At 36.7% G+C, this 21,682-nt stretch overlaps 1 protein-coding gene across 6 annotated transcripts in view; it reads left to right on the top strand.

Moving 5' to 3' along the window:
• The window catches only part of ARSG (arylsulfatase G), a 996,823-nt gene that overhangs the window by 959,743 nt on the left and 15,398 nt on the right, over positions 1-21,682 (top strand). For all 6 annotated transcript variants that reach the window (XM_051995241.1, XM_051995243.1, XM_051995237.1 and 3 more), the window contains one exon: positions 7,086-7,194. In XM_051995241.1, the coding sequence (XP_051851201.1) occupies positions 7,086-7,194 (109 nt within the window). The remainder of the gene's footprint in view (positions 1-7,085; positions 7,195-21,682) is intronic.

The following is a 21,682-nucleotide window of genomic DNA, read 5'->3' as shown; positions in this document are numbered from 1 at the left end:
TTCTTTCTCCAGGAACCTTATATTTCACAGAGAGAATGGGGTGAAGAGGGCCAACCAATAGGACATATGATCTCCCAGTCCCTTTTGTGATGCATTTTTCGAAACTTCCAGTTATGTTTGGAGGAAGTAGTCTGTGACCACAGAAGAAGGTTTTTTCTGATTTTGAAACTAACTGACCTGCTAAGTGATTGTACTGTACCTACCCTACTGTTCTCATTAGCATAAGGCTCTCACCTACAGAGCAGAAGTTATAAATAACTATAATGTGAAATGTGGTTGCAGAGCAAGCAGAGATATCAGAATTAATAGATTTTTTTTGGAGCTTGAAGGGATCTTAGTGAACATTAAGTCCAACCTTTGGGTTTAATTGGTAAGGGCATTGGAGTTGAAAGAGGATATAATTTGCCCAAGATCACACAGCTGGCATTATTACTGGGATGCAGCTTGATTGCCCAGGATCTCCTGTTTCTCTACACCATGCTTCCTTTTTAGCTCTGAAGTAAAAATCCCCTTAGTATAATAAAACATCCTGGTCTCTTCTAAAGTTACAGGAAGGCCTGTTCTCTCCAAGAGTATATTTTGAGGAGCAGGAATGAGGTGTGTATGGGGGGGGAGTGTAATGAGGGGGGAAACAAGAACTGTAGGAGAAAAAATGTCTTGGCTCACATACACAGACACAACAGTTTCTGGAGTTTAGACTTTGGATGTTATTCTCTGGTTTGAACTACAGAGATCACATGCTTTTTATAATTTAATTGAGTACTTATTTCCACACTATGTTCTTCATAATGTGTCCTTTGAGAAGTTCTGTGTGTGACTTTGGGGACAGTTGGAATGCTACCCCGTCTCCTCATGAGGACCTGATTCTATCCTACTACTCTCAGTAGATTTTGTCAGAAAGTATAACATCTATAATCAAACTGACCTTTTAAGTTAAGATTTAAAACCAGAGGTAGCTCAGAGATTAATTGGTCCAAACCCTTTGTTCCTCTATGACTCAGAGGTAAAATAACACACATAGCTAAATAGTATTTTAGCGGGGAAAAGCCAGTTCTCCTGACTATGTTGTTCTCTCCAGTTAACTGCTGAGAAACTCTCTGTCTTTCTTTCTCCTTCCTTCCTTTGCTCCATTTCCCTTTTCTCTCACCCTATTCCTTCCATCCCTCCCTCTCCCAAAAGCTAAGTCCTCTGACTAAAAATCCAGTGCTCTCTCCATTATACTATGCTATCTCTCATTTCTGAGACTGAAATGATCCCCAGATCATCCCATAGTTTTAAAGCCTGCTCTAGAGCAGCATTCTCAAAGTTTTGTGGTATCAGAACTCCTTTATATGCTTAACAATTACTAGAGATTCCAAAGAGCTATTGCTATTTCCAGAATTAGAAATTAAAATATGTTAGAATAATTATGAAAAGTTTTGCCTTGTAGAATCTCTGAAAGGGTCTTGAAGGTCCCCAGGAATCCCCAGAATATACTTTGACATTCTTAGAACAATGCTTCTTAAACTTTTCCCACTCATGACCCCTTTTAGCCCAAGAAAATTTTATGTGACTCCAAGTTAATATACAAAATAGGTCTGCAAATCAAACTTTTACTGATAATAAATCATAATTTTGTGACCCTCACATTCAGTTAAGTGACCCCATATGTAGGTTGTCACCTACAGTTTAAGAAGCTTTGCCCTAAATGTGTATTGGAGGTAAAGGAAATCAGTGGAAGAAAATTGGAAGAGGTGCAGAGGAGGTAATTTCATAATAAATCCAAATTAGGTCTTTTTTCAAAGTTACAAATTTGAAAGTAATTCAAATTATAATCCTTATCAAATTTACTAGAAAAAAAGGAAAATTTTTAAATGATTCATATCCAGGGTTATAGCCTATGCTATTTTGAATTATGTGGATTTTAAACACCTGAGAAAGTATAAAGAATTTGAGCTGAGTATATTAGAATTGTAGAATTGGAGACTGAATCATGAGAGTCTTGTTTCAGTCAGGGGTCTAGACTTGATTTCATTCTCATTTGAATGTCAGCATTTCTGGGTGTGGGGGATCCTGCTTAGAAAAACACTTTTAGATCAGATGAAAGGGTGACTGATAGTTATTTTCACAATCATGTGGGATACCACCTCTTCTCAAAACCAACCTGTTGTATTAGGCTGAGATGCCTTGGCTCTCAAGCACTTCATAAAGCATGTTCCCTTTTGTCCCCTTTTTGCTACCTGATGAGGCAGCAACAGAGAAGAGCTGATCTGATGAGGCAGGAACCCTCCTTTTACTTTGTTGTCTCCTGGTGGGGATGCTCAGCTTGATCTTGAGCTTCAGAGAAGGATAAGTGGGGCGGACCACATTCTCTCCTTGGCTTCTCACCAGCTAGAATAGGTTAAGGGGGAGGGACTTGGGACCCTGGATTTCTCTAGATCAAAGGAGAGAATGTGTAAGGACAACAGCTCTTCAGCCCCTGAACAAGCCCCAGTTATAGGTTAAGAGCCACTGGAGAACTTTCTGAAGAGGGGGATTCATCTGGCCATTGTGTGATATTGGGTAATTAGATAAATTTTTCTGCATTGCTGTGTACTCAGCTGTAAAATGAAGGGAGTAGATTGGATGACCTCAAAGACAAAGGTGATTTTAACCTGGGGGTCTGTGAACTTTTCCTTTAAAATATTTTGAAAATTATGGTTCATTGTAGTTGGTTTCCTTTGTAAACTAATACATTTTTATTGCATGTATTTAAATTTTTTCTTAGAAAGAGTCCATAAGTTTCATTAGGCTGCTGGAGGGGTCTATGATACACACATACACACACACACATACATATAAATGTTAAGATCATTTGATTTCTCTCCATATAATAATCCCATGTAGCATATGACTCAGATTCAGGGTCCTAGGCGTCACCACTCCTCCCCTTCCTGACACTACCCCCAGACCTAATTTCCTATTTAGTGTGGAAGTGACGACTTGTTTTTTCCCCAAGATGAATGCCCCTCTGTCTGCTTCTTTGGCTTAATTTGAAGAGCAGAATTGCTGTGCCTCCCCTCCCCCTCTCTCCATCTCCCAGTGATGAGGAAGCATTCTGTTGTGTTTGTGTATTTGGCATCCTGCTGCGCCTAGGAGACCTTGACAGTTTATAATTTATGCTATCAGGTTGTTGCATAACCTTTCCCACTGGGAAGCAACATTCTACATCCTGGGCTTTCCATCCAGTGGGAGGATGGGCAGACAGGCAGGGAAGGATGTGCTTGCTGCTGGATGAATGAGCATTTACAGGTTCTTGGGGATGCCTTTGAATCTGTCTGGGCCGGGGTCATCTGCTAGAGATTCCGAAAGAGAGAGAGAGAGAAAGTCTCTGAAAGAGATTTAGGAAGTCCACAATGAGGTCTCCTTCAGAGTACTTTGACGGTATTGCTTAAGTTGTGCCCATGTCTGCAAACTTCTGTTTTTACATCATATTCATTAATAAGTATATCCTTCCCCTCACTTTAGCCAGCGGGCCACTCTTTATAACAAAAAATAAAAAAGAGAGAAAAATCAGTTCAGCAAAAACAATAAATTAATCATGTTTCATAGCATATTCAATATTCTACATCCACAGTTTCCCACCTCTGCAATGAAGAGAGATTGGTAATTTTTTTCTCAACTTATCTTCCAAGCCATACTTGGTCATTATTATTATGCAAAATTCAGTTTTCTTTGATTGTTCCTTCTCTTTAAATTGTTAGTCATGTAGTAGAGTTTCCCATTTCAAAGCAAAATCATTTAAAGAAATGGCATAGAGGTGAGGAACAAGCATATAGTCCCTGCTATGTATGCATTGTGTTAAATACTTAACAAATATTATCTCATTTGAGCTTCATAACAACCTTGGGATTAATGGGCTGATGTAATTCCCATTTACAACTGAGGAAACTGAGGCGAATGTTGATATGCTTAAGGTCACACAGCTATTAAGGGTCTGAGGCAGTAGTTGGACTCCAAGGAACAGCGCTTTTTGCACTGTGATTCCACCTAGTGGCACAATGAAAAAGTACCAATTAAACATTTTTCCATAAAACATTCACATCATCCGGGTGTGGAGGAGCATAAGTATAGAGAATACCTGGGGTTAAGTGTTACTCACATCCCTGTTACTGTTAAGACTGCTTCCTTTTTATTTTTTTACTTTAGCCTTTAAAAAATAAAATTTTTGTAATTATTAATTAAATATTAACCTAATAATCAACTAATAAACAACTTAATAAGATTTAATTTAATAAGAACAATAAAAATAATATTATATATGCACCTCTATTAGGCAGAGGTTTTAAAAAATTATAACTTAATTGTAATGAGACAGTAACAAATTCTGCTGTCTTCTAGTAATGTCTATACTTGTTCAATCTATTCTCCACTGGTTACTGCTAGTTATTTTATTTTCTTTTATTATAGCTTTTTATTTACAAATTACATGTATGGGTAATTTTACAGCATTGACAGTTGCCAAACCTTTTCTTCCAATTTTTCCCCTCCTTCCTCCCACTCCCTCCCCAAATGGCAGGTTCACCAATACATGTTAAATATGTTAAAGTATAAATTAAATACAATATAAGTATACATGTCCAAACAGTTATTTTGCTGTCATAAAAAGAATCGGACTTTGAAATAGTATACAATTAGCCTGTGAAGGAAATCAAAAATGCAGATGGACAAAAATAGAGGGATTGGGAATTCTACGTAGTGGTTCATAGTCATCTCCCAGAGTTCTTTCCCTGAGTGTAGCTGGTTCAATTCATTACTGCTCTGTTGGAACTGATTTGGTTCATCTCATTGCTGAAGAGGGCCACGTCCATCAGAATTGATCATCATATAGTATTGTTGTTGAAATATATAATGATCTGATCCTGCTTATTTTGTTCAGCATTAGTTCAGGACTCCCCAGGACTTTCTGAAATCATCCTGCTGGTCATTTCTTACAGAACAATAATATTCCATAATATTCATATACCACAATTTATTCAGACATTCTCCAATTGATGGGCATCCACTTAATTTCCAGTTTCTAGCCACTACAAAGAGGGCTACCACAAACATTCTTGCACATAGGTCCTTTTCCCTTCTTTAAAATCTCTTTGGGATATAAGCCCAGTAGAAACACTGCTGGATCAAAGGGTATGCACAGTTTGATAACTTTTTGAGCATAGTTCCAAATTGCTCTCCAGAATGGCTGGATGTGTTCACAATTCCACCAACAATGTATCAGTGTCCCTGTTTTCCCACATCCCCTCCAATATTCTGCGTTATCTTTCCCTGTCATTCTAGCCAATCTGACAGATGTACAGTGGTATCTCAGAATTGTCTTAATGTGGGTTACTGCTAGGTATGCAGCTTCTACTGGATGCTGTTCTGGTGGGGTCAACCATCACCACTATTCTGCTGGATGTATGGTCAATATCATACCAGTACCAGATGTGACTCCATTAGATGATGCTCTATTATTGACTGTGTCAGATGATGCTGGATATGGTCCCACTGGGTATGTAGTTATAGAACTTCCACCAAGGTTCTTGGTTTTCTTCCTTTTGAGAAGTATGGTCACTACAACAACCTTTTAGGACAAGATCTTGAGCCTTTAAAAACAGTTCATTTAGAATAGCAGCTGTCCAAGTTGTCCATGGACCAGCAAAAAAATAAACCATGGCTTCCTTCCCACCCCTGTATGAATTGAGCTTTCTTTTCCTCCCAGTGTCTTGGTTTCTGAGACTCTTGCAAAAGATTTTCAGCCCCAGGTACCACTATCTTTAGGACAACCACAAAAAAGATATATTCCTAAGTAGCTACTGCTTTTGGATTGTTTATATTAAATCCCTTTGTTTCTGAGATTGAGGATCTAGACAACCACTTTGTATACCACCTGATTTTAATTTCTAAAGACTAACTATCCTAGGTCATTATCTCTCTCAGGACCATTTTTTCCAATAATTACCAGACAACTCTGCATTTTGATGTTTCTCAATAACTCCAAGCCAATTTCCCATGACTCAGAAGAAAGACACAAAAAAACCAAAAATTAAGTCGAGAGACATAGTTATTACTGAACTGACTCCATTCCTGGCTTTTCCTAAGTCAATTTGACCAACAAAACCTCAAAAGGCTTTAGGCTCCTCTTACAAAGGTAGAGTGTGATAGGAGCAAAAAAAGACACAAAAATTTGCAGGAAAACAGAGATCACTTTTAACCAAAGAGTGATGGAAAAAGATCAAAGAAGGCTTTGTGGAATTGGTAGCTTCTGAGCTAGACCTTGAAGGATGAGAAAGATTTCAGATGAAGATAAGGAGAGAATGCATTCCAGAAATGGAGGAGCAGGCATCTATTCCATTAGCAAGAGATATTCAGAATGAACTTGGACCTAATTTTTGAATAGAAACGAGTATTGAAGAAAATAGTGCTAACAAAAATGTTTTTTAGTATAAGATATATATAACCAAAATATGTTTCTAAAGTTCTATGTATTTAGATATAAGAGATAAGATTTTTGTTTTTAAGAAAAGGCAAAAAAAAATTTGAGGTTCTTGAAAGCTGGTTGTGAGAAAGAACAAAGAATTTAGAGCATTTCCTGTGTGTTATGCTTGGCCTGGAGCATCAAAGTTCAGTTTGCAGTAACATGACTACAGATCAACACATGCCTCTTTTTTTCCTTCCCTCTCAGTAAGCATAATTGTTTTCATTATTCATACTAGACCATCATGGGAATATATGACTAAGTTATGTGTGAATTATGTACAGTGTTTGGCTTGAAAGAGTGTTTTCCATATTAATTATTGAAATTTTGGTCTCTTTCAACTGAGGGTGAGATTTTTTTTTTTTGGGGGGGGGGAATGTTCATAGTTAATTCTATTTGTCTTTTAAGATTTTTCTGTAAAACACGATTTTATTTTTTTCCAGCCCCTTGGGTTCCACTGAACTAACTTTGCTTTAGTGATTCAAAATGGCTCCCTTATTTTAATCCTTGGAAATTCTTAGCTCATAATAACAATCTGTAATCACAAACCCATGCATTTTTAAGTTGTAGTCATAAGCTAATGAATGGCTTTCAACTTCTCTTGCAGGGGGAAGCTCAACCAAGCGGACCACGTGGGAAGGAGGGCATCGCGTACCAGCCATTGCTTACTGGCCCAACAGAGTTCCAGCCAATGTTACCAGCACTGCTTTGTTAAGGTGGGGAAATTAAAACTTCCTTGCCATTGTAGGTTTTCAAATAGGGAAATAATAGATGTCAAGAAAATTTCTCCTTTTCTTATTGGGCTGCTGAAACAGCTAATTGCAGTTTTGATGACATATAGAAAGGAAAGGTAGCTGTAGAGCATGGGACATTGTTTGGGAAGGATAGATCTGAGTTGAGCATGTAGAGTATTTTGGAGCAAGAGCATCTGGCAATCATTGGGCCAATCCCCTTAATTTCACAGCTGAAAGAACTAATGGCCAGAGAGGCTAAGTGAGTATTTAAAGTCTCATGATAACATGATAAAATCAGAATTGGAACCCAAGTCCTTCACTTTTTCTACTTCATCAAAGAAGAGGTTACCAAAGATACTTTACTTTTTTCATAATTTTTCAAGGAATGGACCTATTTAAGAAAACAAAGAGTTTTTCATTGCTTAATTTGATATGCCAATTAAACATAATCTAGTTTTACAACAATTAGGAAATCAATGGACATAAAACCTGGTTTATACAAAGGGGCCAGAGAAATTCTAATCTCTTCAGCATCAAGTAAGCCTGGATCATTAGAAATAGAGTCTAATTGGTCCCTGAATAAGAAGGCTTTCTATAAAATTTCACCAAAGGAGTAATCTGAAAAATCTCTAGTGAAAGGGAATTTACTACATCCTAAAACAGTCTGTCCTACTCTGGGAAGGTCCTAAATATTTAGCAGTTTTTCCTTACATAAAACCTAAATCTGTCTCTTTAAAAAAATATAATAGTCTTTTAGTTTTTCCAATTACATATAAAGATAGTTTTTAAACAATCAATTTTTGTTTTGTTTTTTTATTTTTGAAGTTAAATTGACTTGCCCAGGGTCACAAGATAATTAAGTATTGAGGCTAAATTTGAATTCAGGCCTCCCTGATTCCAGGGCTAGTGAATTTATCCACTGTGACACTTAGCTGCCCTTTAACAATCACTTAACATTTTTTTTTGAGTTTCAAATTTTCTTCTTCCTGCTTTCCCCTTTGTCCTCCCTAAAACAGTAAGCAATTTGATATGGATTACATCTATACCTTCATATAAAACATTTCTATGCCAAATTTGTCTCTTTGCAACTTGAATTAATAATTCAGTAATATGACTGAATATCAACACAAGCACCATTTTTTAAAAAAAATGCCTATTTAATTCTATTCTGTAAAGCAAGTTCCTAACAATGTATGTCACTGGAATCATGTTTTTTTTAAAAATAGAATTATTATTATTATTATGTAATAACACATTCTGATATCTGTTCATCAAAGGAAATTCAGACTTCTACTTGGTAGCATTTTGTCTACTGTTTGTTGTGACTCTAAAATTAGAAAAATTGCAGTCAGGAGATGTGGGTTTCCCTCCCTTTGCCCCTCCCTCTGGTATGCCCACCACAATTCCTTGCACATAGAAGACACTTAAATAATATTAAATGGTATGATCTGCTGGACAGTCAAACAGAACAATCTGACCCAAACTATATACTATTTTGTGAGGAGAATTTTATTTATTTAGTCTGTTCTCAGAAGGATAGAAAAGGAGAGAGAATTCACACATTTTAAAAAAGCAGATTTTAAAATATTTTTCTTATATAATTGTGTTTTCCCAATGGTTGTCCATTCTTCACCCCACCATGAGTCACCTATAGAAGCTTTCTTTGTAATAAAGAAACACAATTAAGAAAAATAGTCGAATATATCAGCCATTTCTGACAAGTAATGCTTCATTCTACATTTATAGACTATTACTTCTCTGCCAAGAAAGGGAAGAAAGGATAATTTAATATCAGTTAGTCTTCTGAAGTGATTATTTATCACATAGATCAGACTTCTCATGTCTTTCAACATTTTTATTTGTCTGTTAATGGATAAAGGCAGAAGGTGTTTGACTGAGAAAGGGAGCTAGTCATTACCTCTTGGTTGACCATCACCTCATGGCTTCAAGCTCCAATCTTTCACACATTTTTTCTTTGGTCATTTCCCATTGCCTTGCCTTTCGGGACCTGGAGCAGCATGGTTTCCTCCTAGACCAGTTTGGGAAAAACCAAAGAAGATTGTCTTAGGCAATTTGCTCAGAAAAGCTAACTTCAATAGGCTTGAAGTCCTTCCTCCAATGATTTGGTTTTCTTTGTTTTGTTTTGTTGTTTTTTTGCTATAAAACATGTATCAATGAAATTTCTGAAGAGTCTAGTTCTGAGTCTCCCTGTTGGTTATATTCTCTTTTTTTTTTTTTTTTTTTGTAAAATTCTTTTTTTTTTTTTAAATTTTTTATTTAATAATTACATTATATTGACACTCGTTTCTGTTCCGATTTTTTTCCCCCTCCCTCCCTCCACCCCCTCCCCTAGATGGCAAGCAGTCCTTTATATGTTGGATATGTTGCAGTATATCCTAGATACAATATATGTTTGCAGAACCGAACAGTTCTCTTGTTGCGTAGGGAGAATTGGATTCAGAAGGTATAAATAATCCGGGAAGAAAAACAAAAATGCAGATAGTTTACATTCGTTTCCCAGTGTTCTTTCTTTGGGTGTAGCTGCTTTTGTCCGTCATTTATCAATTGAAACTCAGGTCTCTTTGTCAAAGAAATCCACTTCCATCAAAATATGTCCTCATACAATATCGTTGTCGAAGTGTATAATGATCTCCTGGTTCTGCTCATTTCACTTAGCATCAGTTCATGTAAGTCTCGCCAGTCCTCTCTGTATTCATCCTGCTGGTCATTTCTTACAGAACAATAATATTCCATAACATTCATATACCACAATTTACCCAGCCATTCTCCAATTGATGGGCATCCATTCATTTTCCAGTTTCTAGCCACTACAAACAGGGCTGCTACAAACATTTTGGCACATACAGGTCCCTTTCCCTTCTTTAGTATTTCTTTGGGATATAAGCCCAATAGAAACACTGCTGGATCAAAGGGTATGCACAATTTGATAATTTTTTGGGCATAATTCCAGATTGCTGGTTATATTCTCAATAATTATTACTGTAATGCCAAAGAAACTGAGGCAGGAGAGAGATTAGAGAGTTTTTAATATTTTATTAATGGGAGAGTAAGATTGACTGGACAGGACTCTCGTCTCAAATTATCCAGTCAGACAGAGATAAAGATATACTGGGACCAAGGAATTCATGTTGGTCCCAGGTCTGGAGGAGACTATCATCTCAAAGAATCCAGCGTCCAGCATCCACCGCCAGCCGCCATTCTCCAGCAATGAATGGAGAATCTCTAACCTTTATATACCTTTTAGAGACAAAGAAGAGGGAAAGAGTAGGAAAGAGCGGGAAAGCCCAGTTGGAAAAGGCTATGAATCAAAAAGGAACCTAGAGACAGGATGTCTGAATACCCAGAGATAAAGATGTTAGTGAAATATCTTGGAATATTTTAGAGGGATGTTGTAAATTCTCAAGGCCAGAAGATAATCAGGAGGTCTACTCTCTTGTTTATCTTGCTTGGGCTAACAATTTATAACCTTAGACTAATTGGTCCTCAGCCTTCATGGACCAGAGGGAGATTTACAGCTTAGGGGAGTAATTAGGGAGACTGGGACAAGGGAAACTTGTACAAGGAAACTGAGTCAGGACAGTTAAAGAGAACTGTGGCATAACATTCCACACTCTCTTTCCTAAATATTCAAACCTTTGAATCTTAGCACCTTCCTCTAGATACCCAGGAGATCTTTGACCCACCTTATGTAAAGCAAATGAGCCAAAAATAAAACTAGAAAAATGTAAGGACTCATATGGCAAGAGCAAGTCTCTCCCTGATAACCCCAGAGTTAACAGCTGTACAAAGGCTCCCTTGTTGCAAGCATGTCAGGTCCTTTCCAGTTCTGGAGCACCATCTCAGCCAGAGAATCCAGTTTGAGATGGACAGTTAGATCTGTGGTCATTTGTACACTTAACTGTCTCTTACAAAGCAGCAGGACCAAAAGCTCAAACCCATTCAGAGGGGCAGATCTCTCCAGGGGAGAAGGGTGAGGCTGTAGTAGCTCCACCCATACCCATCCAGAGAAACAGGCAAGGCTGCTAATTAGAATATAGATTTCTGAGCAGATTATGCACAGTTAGACCATCAAGGCAGGCAAACTCCAAACTTTTTAGGTGCCTCATGCCAAACTTCAAGGTCCTTTGAAATGCTGAAATACTTAATGAACTGGGGTTACAGGAATGGAAAAATAGATCAGAGTGATTGCCAGTGTCACGACAGGTGTCTGATTTCTAAAACTTTTCTAAAAAAAATAATCCCCAAAACTGAGTCTGCCAGGGCACTTTTAACAAAATAAGGGATTCTAAAACTAAAGCATCCAAATTCAATCTGAACTAGTGAGATAGGAGGTGGGGCAGAAATGCCTAAGGCAAAATAGGAGCTAGGGGTTCCCATTCTTTTTGGTATTTTGAAAAAAATATACCAGTTTCCCCAATGTTCTATCTCTTCCTCTCCTTTTTTTCTCACGGAAAGGAATTATCAAATGACCATTCCCCATATAAATTCCAAGAGCAAATCAAAATCCCTATACATAACAGACTAGTACAGTAGCATTTCCTAAAAAGCCCTCAAACATAACAGCAATAATTACACAATTCTAACAAATCCCACCCCAAATCTTAAACACACAGTAATAGATGATCCAGGCAAGGTTTAACAGTCAGTCATCAACCATTTCCAAAGTCCCTCATATCAGTCCAAAGTACAGTAGATGCAGGGTCCAGTCCATGGTCTCATTTAAAACTGCTGCTCCAGGCTGTGAAGTGATAGGAGGCTCTCATTCCTTGCAGAGTGGATGCATCATGCTGACAATCAAAGCTGATCAAAGCTGATCCAGGTTCCAGACGCAAGTCAATATCTGTAATTTGACCAAAATCTAGAACAAAAACACAAATCTAACAAAGAAAGATTAGATCAGTCTCAGATAGAAAGACACAGTTCACCAGACTGCTGCAAAATATGAGGAGGCCAAAATAAATTGGCCAGCAGTTTCCTATGTGAAGAGACGAGTTTGCTTTACAAGACAGGCAAACGGGTGCAGTCCCAAGTTGCAACATCAGTGAGGTCTCACAGACCCCTGTTAATTGTCCTCTTATCATGTAGAAACCTTAAAGAAACAAAACACAAATATCCAGTAACAGACAGATGACCAAGTGAAATACTCAGTTGCCCAAGCATTTAGGATACAATGATTACATATGACCAGACTGAAAATAGTAAGGCATGACATAATTGAATTGCATTAACAGTTTCTATTGACCATTGCTCTGATCAGAGAGATCAGTTACAAAAGGAAAAATGCAAGAACATAACTATAACATAACATAAGCAGTTGAGTTTTAACTGCTTATCAATCAATTGTCCCAGTAACTGTCAGAGGGTGGAGCTTTAGAACTCCCAAATAGCATTAACTAATTAACTCTAAGCCCAAAAATTTTTACCTCCAATAACAGATGTCATTAATCAAATTTCTGATAACTCTTAAACAATTATTTATCATAACCTTGTAGTAATAACAGAAAGAAATTTCGTCTCAGTAAGTTCACAACTTAGAACAATTATCATATCTGGGTAGATGTTACATGAGTGAACTTTATACATACAAATCATTTTGCTTTTAAAATACCCATTACATAGAAAAACATCCCAAACTGCATATTGTCCATAACAGAAAGATCTTCAAAAGGACAAAGAAAAAACTATTATGTTCAGAGGCCCTTTAAATAACCTCAGGATGACCCAATACAATCAAATTAAACTTATACAAAAGACCCAATTCCACATAAAAGAATTCAAGGTTTTGGTTTTTTTTTTTTTTTTAACATAGCAATTAAACTCTTAGAAATATTCGTACCAACGTATGGATCACATTTATGACCATATCTCTTAACCAAGAAAACCTTTATGTATCAAAAAAAACCCAAATATTCAATCAATTAACCTAAAAGTAAGCATGCCCTTAAAAAAATCAAAGTTTGCTGCACTGGCCGTAATCAAATAAGAAAAAAAAAACGGCAGTAACACACTCTAGAGGGGTGAGGAGAGGAGAGGATTTCACATGGCCACCCTTCCCCCACTCCTGCCCCCTAGAAAAAACTTCCCTCAGGTTCCCCACTTGATTTTCTACATGGGGATCCTTTTCAAGATTTAGCCCATCAGTTACCCAACATCAGGTTTCTTCCCAAATCTACCCATTTCCAACTTTCTCTTTCTCCCTGACTACATGAACAATCTCCTTAAAGAACTTTCCTACCAGATGCTCCTTTGGTAAAGTAGCAGAAGGCAGTGGGGGTGGGTGGCTCCCTCCCCCATCTCTTTACCTACTCCCAAAAGTCTTTCACCTTCTTAAAACTATGCAAAACTCTAATTTCCCCTACAAATCAGTCCTTCCCAAATCACCTGCATTCTTCTTCCCTTTTCCCTTCAAAAACCTGTAAGATTCACACTATAGTGAATAGCCCAAACCTCCAAAAACCCACACATGTCCAGCAGAGCTGGTTTTAAAGTATAACTTATGTTAACAAATAACTCAATATATTTCAGAAGGTAACAAACTGAATCAAACTAATACAGCTGTTTTTAAAAGTTTTTTTTCTACCACATTTCTTCTAACAGCTATTAGCATCTTATCTCCAGAGCTTTTTATTGCCCAGGCCAGGGTAAGCTTGAATTTTATTGCTCTTTACTCTAGGCTTTGTTTCAAGGGGAAAAAAAAAACCTTTTCTGTCCATTTAAAATAGCTAAATTCCATGTACTTACAAAATTAGTACAACAGGTTAAAAGTTTTAAAATCACAAGCAAATTTTCAAACAACCAATTCCCAAATTTCTTAATCATTGTTCTTAAACTTAACAAAGTTTTTTAAATCAGCAAAAACAGACTAGGGGCTGTTTCCAGGACCTCCACCCCCACAGAGAAGTTTGTTTCACCTTTTCCCATTTCAGAATCCAAAGGGGTTTCTGTGAACTTCCAAGCCCATTTAGTGCTTTTCTCTGCCTTCACAGAGAATGCCTAGATATTCCATTCAAACTTCTTTCCTTTAATGTTAGCACACTGGTCTTCTATACATATTTTAACTTTCCGAAATTCCAAATCCTTTCAATCTATTTTTTCCATTTCCTTTTTTTTTTCTTTCTTCCTTTCTCTCCACTTTCTCCCTTTGTCTCACAGGCTGCTGCAGTCAGACAGAGACAGAGAGAGGGAGAGAGAAAGATTTTTCAAACTTCTTGATATTCTCTAAACCTGCAACACAGAGGCTGAAACCTTATCTCTTACAAGCTTGCTACCTTTTAACACAGACACACACAGACATACATGGAGCTCCATTTTAGTAAGCACAGTTGCAACGTTGTTCTTAAAAATTTTTCCAACCAATAAAACAGACAAATCACACAGAACATAGAACACACATCACACAGACCACACAGTTACAACATTAAACAAACATATAACACATAACATATACCCAGAGGATATTTTCCAGCATCCCAGAAAATACCCGTCTCAGAATTTTTAAACCCGTCGGTATTTATTCTGAGACTACAGGTTGCTAGCAACAGACCAGACCAGAACCAGAACCAGAACCAGAACCAGATGGTACCCCAAAAGGTACCCAGACAGACTTACTCTCCCAAATGCCGAATCGATTCCATTGTCCACTGTAGGCCGGACTGAGACTGAAGAACTGCTTCCTTTTCTATCCAGGGTGCTGATCTTTCCCAAGGAACAGACCCAGGTCCTGAGCCCAGGCCTAGGTGGAGACGGAGAGGTCTCTAATCTCTAATCCAGTTCTCAGTTTCTATTATCTCGGTGGGACCTCCAAAATGTAATGCCAGAGAAACTGAGGCAGGAGAGAGATTAGAGAGTTTTTAATATTTTATTAATGGGAGAGTAAGATTGACTGGACGGGACTCTTGTCTCAAATTATCCAGTCAGACAGAGATAAGTATACTGGGACCAAGGAATTCATGTTGGTCCCAGGTCTGGAGGAGACTATCATCTCAAAGAATCCAGCATCCAGCATCCACCGCCAGCCTCCATTCTCCAGCAATGAATGGAGAATCTCTAACCTTTATATACCTTTTAGAGACAAAGAAGAGGGAAAGAGTAGGAAAGAACAGGAAAGCCCAGTTGGAAAAGGCTATGAATCAAAAAGGAACCCAGAGACAGGATGTCTGAATACCCAGAGATAAAGATGTTAGTGAAATATCTTGGAATATTTTAGAGGGATGTTGTAAATTCTCAAGGCCAGAAGATAATCAGGAAGTCTACTCTCTTGTTTATCTTGCTTGGGCTAACAATTTATACCTTAGACTAATTGGTCCTCAGCCTTCATAGACCAGAGGGAGATTTACAGCTTAGGGGAGTAATTAGGGAGACTGGAACAAGGGAAACTTGTACAAGGAAACTCAGTCAGGACAGTTAAAGAGAACTGTGGCATAACATTACAAACATCTCTCTTCCTGGGTATCTCAGTGTCCCCAAGAACACATACAATCAGTACAATAATGATTTAAGTCTTAGAGAAAAACCATTTTTAAAAACAAAATAGAAAAACAATAAGTCTATTGGTTAATTGTCAACCGAACCAAACCAGCCCCTAATATGTGGATGGCTGGAGTTAAACAGAGCAGATAGAGACAAGAGAGTCAGGTATCAAAGAGAAATTTAATTTCGAAGTGAGGAAAATGGCTCGCAAGAAAGGACACTTGTATGGGGTGGGGTGGAAGGGGGATAACCTGAGGTAGTGTGGGGAGATCTTACTACTTACACCAATAGTTACACAGTGAGCTATAGCTTGGACAGTAAGGGATAACTGCAACAATGTGGCAAGTTTGATTTACAGCAGGGATTTGTGACCAGAATTTTCTAAGCTCAGAGAACACCTGGTGCTGATCAAAGCAAGACAATAATTATGTGATTTTGCCAAAGGGTGAGATCACCCAGGGGTGAAAACAAATGATTGTTATTATGCCAAGTTCAGGACCAGCCCATGAAAACAGGATGTCTTTGAATATCTTGACATTGCCTGAATTAATCCCTACCTTTCTGACCACTAAAGGAGAAACAGGTTTAAGCCAAACTGCATTGAGAGACCAGTTGGGTCAGAACAAAATGTTGCTCCCGAGGTTAGTTCCTTGAGGGGATCTGTCAGGGAAGTGCCTTCTAGGTATCATTATTGGCCATTGTTTGCTTGCAAGTAGAAAGGGGGGTGGGGTGTGAAAATGTAGAAGGAGAAAATACCAACTCACATTTGAATCAGAGCTTTGGTAATTGGGTACATAACAAAAGAGAAGAGTAAAACAAAAAACAAACCAAAAGAAAAAATAAATATATATATATATATATACACACACACACATTCAGCCTTCATCTGGAATCTTGGGATGGTTGGCTCATCTGAATGTTGGCTGCTTCTGGGTCCATACTAGATAATCCTTGAGGTCCTTGGAGGATTCTGTTGTTCACTCAGGAGTTGGGGATTTGTGTCAAATGATCCAGGAGTACACAATCATAAGTTTGACAGCTGTTGGAGTGGTCACAAAGACCTGGTAGGGGTCCTTACAAGACATATGGTGAGAAAAACATCTTGTATCAATCTCTGGAGCTGAATTTCTGGTCAGTATAAGATAGGTTTTTGATTAAGGCTCTCTAAACATCTCATAGAGATGATCCAGTTTACCATCTAGACAGAGCTCGGTTCAAACAGTAGAAAAAAGTTTTTCTCACAATTCCCACAATTGCAGTTATATTAAGGCAGTTATAGATCAAACTATTTAGAGGTCTCACAGTGAACTAGTTCTTTTTAAAAAAAAAATTTATTGAAGCTTTTTATTTACAAAGTATATGCATAGGTAATTTTTCCAACATTGACCCTTGCCTACCTTTTGTTGCAAATTTTCCCTTCCTTCCCTCTCCCCTAGCTGGCAGGTAGTCGGAAGAAAAAGAAAAAATGAGAAAGAAAACAAAATACAAGCAAATAACAACAGAGAGAGTGAGAATGCTATGTTGTGTTCCATACTCTATTCCCACAGTTCTCTCTCTGATTGTAGATGGCTCTATTCCTCACTGCACAAGTGGAATTGGTTTGAATCATCTCAATGTTGAAGAGAGCCATGCCCATTAGAATTGATTATCGTACAGTCTTGTCATGTATAATGATTTCCTGGTTCTGCTCATTTCACTCAGCATCAGTTCATGTAGGTCTCTCCAAGCCTCTCTGAAATCATCCTGCTGGTCATTTCTTTTTTTTTTTTTTTTTTAATGTTTATTTATTTTTTTAAATAACTTTTTATTGATAGAACGCATGCCAGGGTAATTTTTTACAGCATTATCCCTTGCATTCACTTCTGTTCCGATTTTTCCCCTCCCTCCCTCCACCCCTTCCCCCAGATGGCAAGAGTCCTTTACATGTTGAATGGCTTGCAGTATATCCTAGATACAATATATGTGTGCAGAACCGAACAGTTTTCTTGTTGCACAGGGAGAATTGAATTCAGAAGGTATAAATAACCAGGGAAGAAAAACAAAAATGCAAGCAATTTATATTCATTTCCCAGTGTTCTTTCTCTGGGTGTAGCTGCTTCTGTCCATCTTCGATCAATTAAGGCTCTCTTTATCGAAGAGATCCACTTCTGCTGGTCATTTCTTAAAGAACAATAATATTCCATAATATTCATATATCACAATTTATTCATTGTAGTATAATTGATGGGCATCCACTCAGTTTCCAGTTTCTTGCCACTACAAAGAGACCTGCCACAAACATTTTCCTTCCTTTAAGATCTCTTTGGAATATAAGCCCAGTAGAAACACAGCTGGATCAAAGGATGAGCATAGTTCTAAACTGCTTTCCAGAATGGTTTGATTGGTTCACAGTTCCACCAACAATGTTTCAGTGACCCAGTTTTCCCACATCCCCTCTAACATTCATCATTATCTTTTCCAGTCATCTTAGCCAATCTGACAGCTATGTAGTGCTATCTCTGAGTAGTCTTAATGAACTAGTTCTGACAAAGGAGATTTACATGTCTCCAAGGGAACCAAGAATATTTAAATATACATAAAATTAAGTCTTCTTGTATTCTAGTGACTCATTCTCAATATCCATTTAACCAGCACATTTTGAATCCCAGATGTTTGATGTAATACACTTTTTTTTTTTAAATTGGACTATATGTTTATTCTCAGGACAACTCTAAAAGAGACTCTGCTTCTTTGGTTCCAAATCTGGTGGTTCCTCTATAATTCTGCAAGTATAGATTTGATTCTCCAATTTTAAAACTTCAGAGAATTTCAGTTCTTCCATCATTTATTGTTTCTGTCTTTATCTAAATCCTGTACTTAATATAAAAATCTTTAAAAAAAATTATGAAGGTTCAGCTGCAGAATGAACTCTTCTGCCTTTTAAAATTATCAAATACTTTCACTTTCTTTACTATTATCCATAAAATTTATGTGTAAAATCCAATTTTGAACATTTATTTCCAAAACATGCTCAAAACCTGAATTTCCATGACAGATAAATTTTGGAAGCCAGTTATATGCATATATATATATATATATATATATATATATATATTTCTTAGAGAAAATAACCTAATCTTATTGTTTTTCTCAAAATTCACTATTCCATTTAATTAGAAAGCTTTCACATCTTTGCCTCATTACCTTGTCTAATCATTTTACTTTTAAGAGGATATAAACTACAAATACAGGCTAAAATTGTAAGATGTTCATACTTGTATCCTCTTAGGGTAACTCAGAGATGTTCCAATATTAATCTATTATTTAATAGATTTAACATGGTACTTACAATACTTCTCAATTTCAGAGGTTTGCTATAAAAGGAAAAAGAGGGACATAGTTATAACAATATCATGTATCATAACAAAGGAAAACACTCCCTTAGCTCTGTTTGATTTCAAACATGAATTATATCTAATAGCCAATGATGTAAAACAAGTCTTAAAAGCAAGGATCAGAATTAGCCAGATGGAAATTTTTTTTCCAAAAAGGAAATATCAGAGGAAAAATAGTGTCAAGAGGATCCTACTAAAGCCATGCCAAGGTCATCCCCCAATTTTTCCCCAGTCACAGATATGCACCTTTAGAAGTCCCTTGATTGTAGCATTGCTATTTTCTACTATTGACTTCATGACAACTCAGACAATTATCCCTGTAAAACAATAGAAAATTATAGTCCCAGGAATTTTTACTTTAAATAATAAAATTTCACTAACCATAACATAGGGAATATCTTTGCTGATTTTTCCTTAAAGTTAATGTTTAAAAAATCTTTTTACTTATAAATAAAAACTACCCATATTCTGGGATTTCAGACATACACCAATTGATAGTTGAGTCATCTTTAATATATTAAAATTACATATTTAAACCATCCTATATACTTTCATAATAGCCATGAATTTCAAATGAAAATTTGCTAATATATATATATATTACTAACATCTGCTTTATAACAAAATATACCTCATTAACAATTTTCAAATATTTATTTATTTTTATCATATCCTTTAAAAGCCCAATTCATGTATAACAGTATTTAGATTAAAAAAAATTGTTTTGATTAACAGCATTTCTGTTACATTGATCTCTCAAATTTCACCACATAAGAGAACTGAGAAATACAATAATAACATAAACAATATGTATTTAAAACATGAAACAAAATTTTATATGACATCAGTTGCATTTCCAAATTATCCCAAATAACAATCATTGATCTTATTATCTTTAGTATTTTAAACCTGCTTTAGAGTTATCAGATATGGAACAATCACATTTAATTAAGAAATAATAATATAATATTTAGTATATACTAGTCACTGTGTTAAGCACTTTATAATTATTATATCATTTTGAGTCTACAGCAATCTTGAAGTGGGTACAATTATTATTTTCTCTTTACAATTCAGGAAACTGGGGCAAGATAGAGATAAGATAACTTACACATGATACACAGCTAACAAATTTCTGTAACCAGAATGTAATTCAATTTTTTTTCCAGTATTTTTTTCAACACCTTTTTTTGGGAGTCTTATCTGAGAAGAGAGAGGTTAATAGGGAGAGGGAAAGAGTCCCAGACCTTGGAGTATTGCAAGAGATCTTTAGTTTAAATATCATTTCTCTTTTCATAGTCAAAGAAGGGTTAACAAGAAGTGATTATAAGGTGCAAATACCTAATTTTGTCTTTCTTCTCTTTGCTTCCAAACTAGCTTTCTTCTTCCATTGCCCTAGAACTATGAAGTTATTAATCTTGACATTTACTTTTAAAACTTTATAAAATTTAATCCTTATTTTCCCCTTCTTTTAATATTGTTTGACCAATTCTTGATCATTAGCTTCCTTTTGCCCAATTCTAAGTAACTGTTTTCTTCAGTTAGCTTTTGTGTCTCCTTTTGCATTTGGTCAATTCTACTTTTAAAGGAATTGTTTTCCTCAGTCAGTTTTTGTGCTTCCTTTTCCTGTTGAGTTTTTTTCATAATTCTCCTGCATAATTCTCATTTCTCTTCCCAATTTTTCTTCTACCTTTCTTATTTGATTTAAAAAAAATTTTTTTTTGAGCTCTTCCAGGAAGACTTTTTTAGGCTTGAGACCTATTCATATTCCCTTTTGAGGCTTCACATGTAGACCTTTTGACAGTATTGTCCTCTTCTGAATTTGTGTTTTGATCTCCATTGCTACCATAGTAGCTTTCTATGGTCATGGCTTTTTTCTGTTTCTTACTCATTGTTTAGCTTATTTTTTTGCTTTTAAAATTAAGCTCTACTCCTGAGGAACAGGGAGCACTGTTTTTTATGCTGGGGTCCAAGAGTCTGGTCACTACATTTCCATTCTAGGGCTTTCAGATGCTTATGGCTCACCCATTGGGTTGAGGTGGCCTCATCATGCCTGTTGTGCCAGGGTTTCAGGGTTTACAATTTGATTTTTGCACTGAGGATGATGGCCTCGCAGTTAGTCTGCTGTGTTACTGACATGCAGAGCCAGGATTGAGGGGCATCAGTTGCTGACCTGTGCTGTGGCTAAAAGCCTCCTGCTGGCATGTCTGGACATCATTTGCTCTGGTTGACACTCCCTTTTAACCCAATGACACAGGCCTTCCCTAAAGTCCTTCTAAGTTATCTTAAGGTAAAAAATTTCTTCACTCCATCTTTTGGTGGGTTTTGTCATTCTAGAATCTGCTAGCGACTTTTCTGAGGGAAACTGGGCAGACCTTAGACAATTTCCTGGATTCACTCCATCATCTTGACTCTTCCCATTATTTTTCCTTAAGCCAAATTCTATAGAGTAGCACCCCTCAAATTTGCTATAATATTTCAGGAGGGAGTGAATTCCTAGAATTACTTCAATGTCCCAGGGATTTTCTCTTGCAATCTTAAAAGGATTAATCTTCAGACTTCATAATCTACTAAGATGTTTTTAGTAGTTCCACAAACTTTGATTA

Source organism: Antechinus flavipes, chromosome 4, assembly GCF_016432865.1.
Source record: "Antechinus flavipes isolate AdamAnt ecotype Samford, QLD, Australia chromosome 4, AdamAnt_v2, whole genome shotgun sequence".
Taxonomy (NCBI): Eukaryota; Metazoa; Chordata; class Mammalia; order Dasyuromorphia; family Dasyuridae; genus Antechinus; species Antechinus flavipes.
The sequence above is the reverse complement of the archived record's forward strand: the minus strand, read 5'-3'. Positions and strand labels throughout refer to the sequence as shown.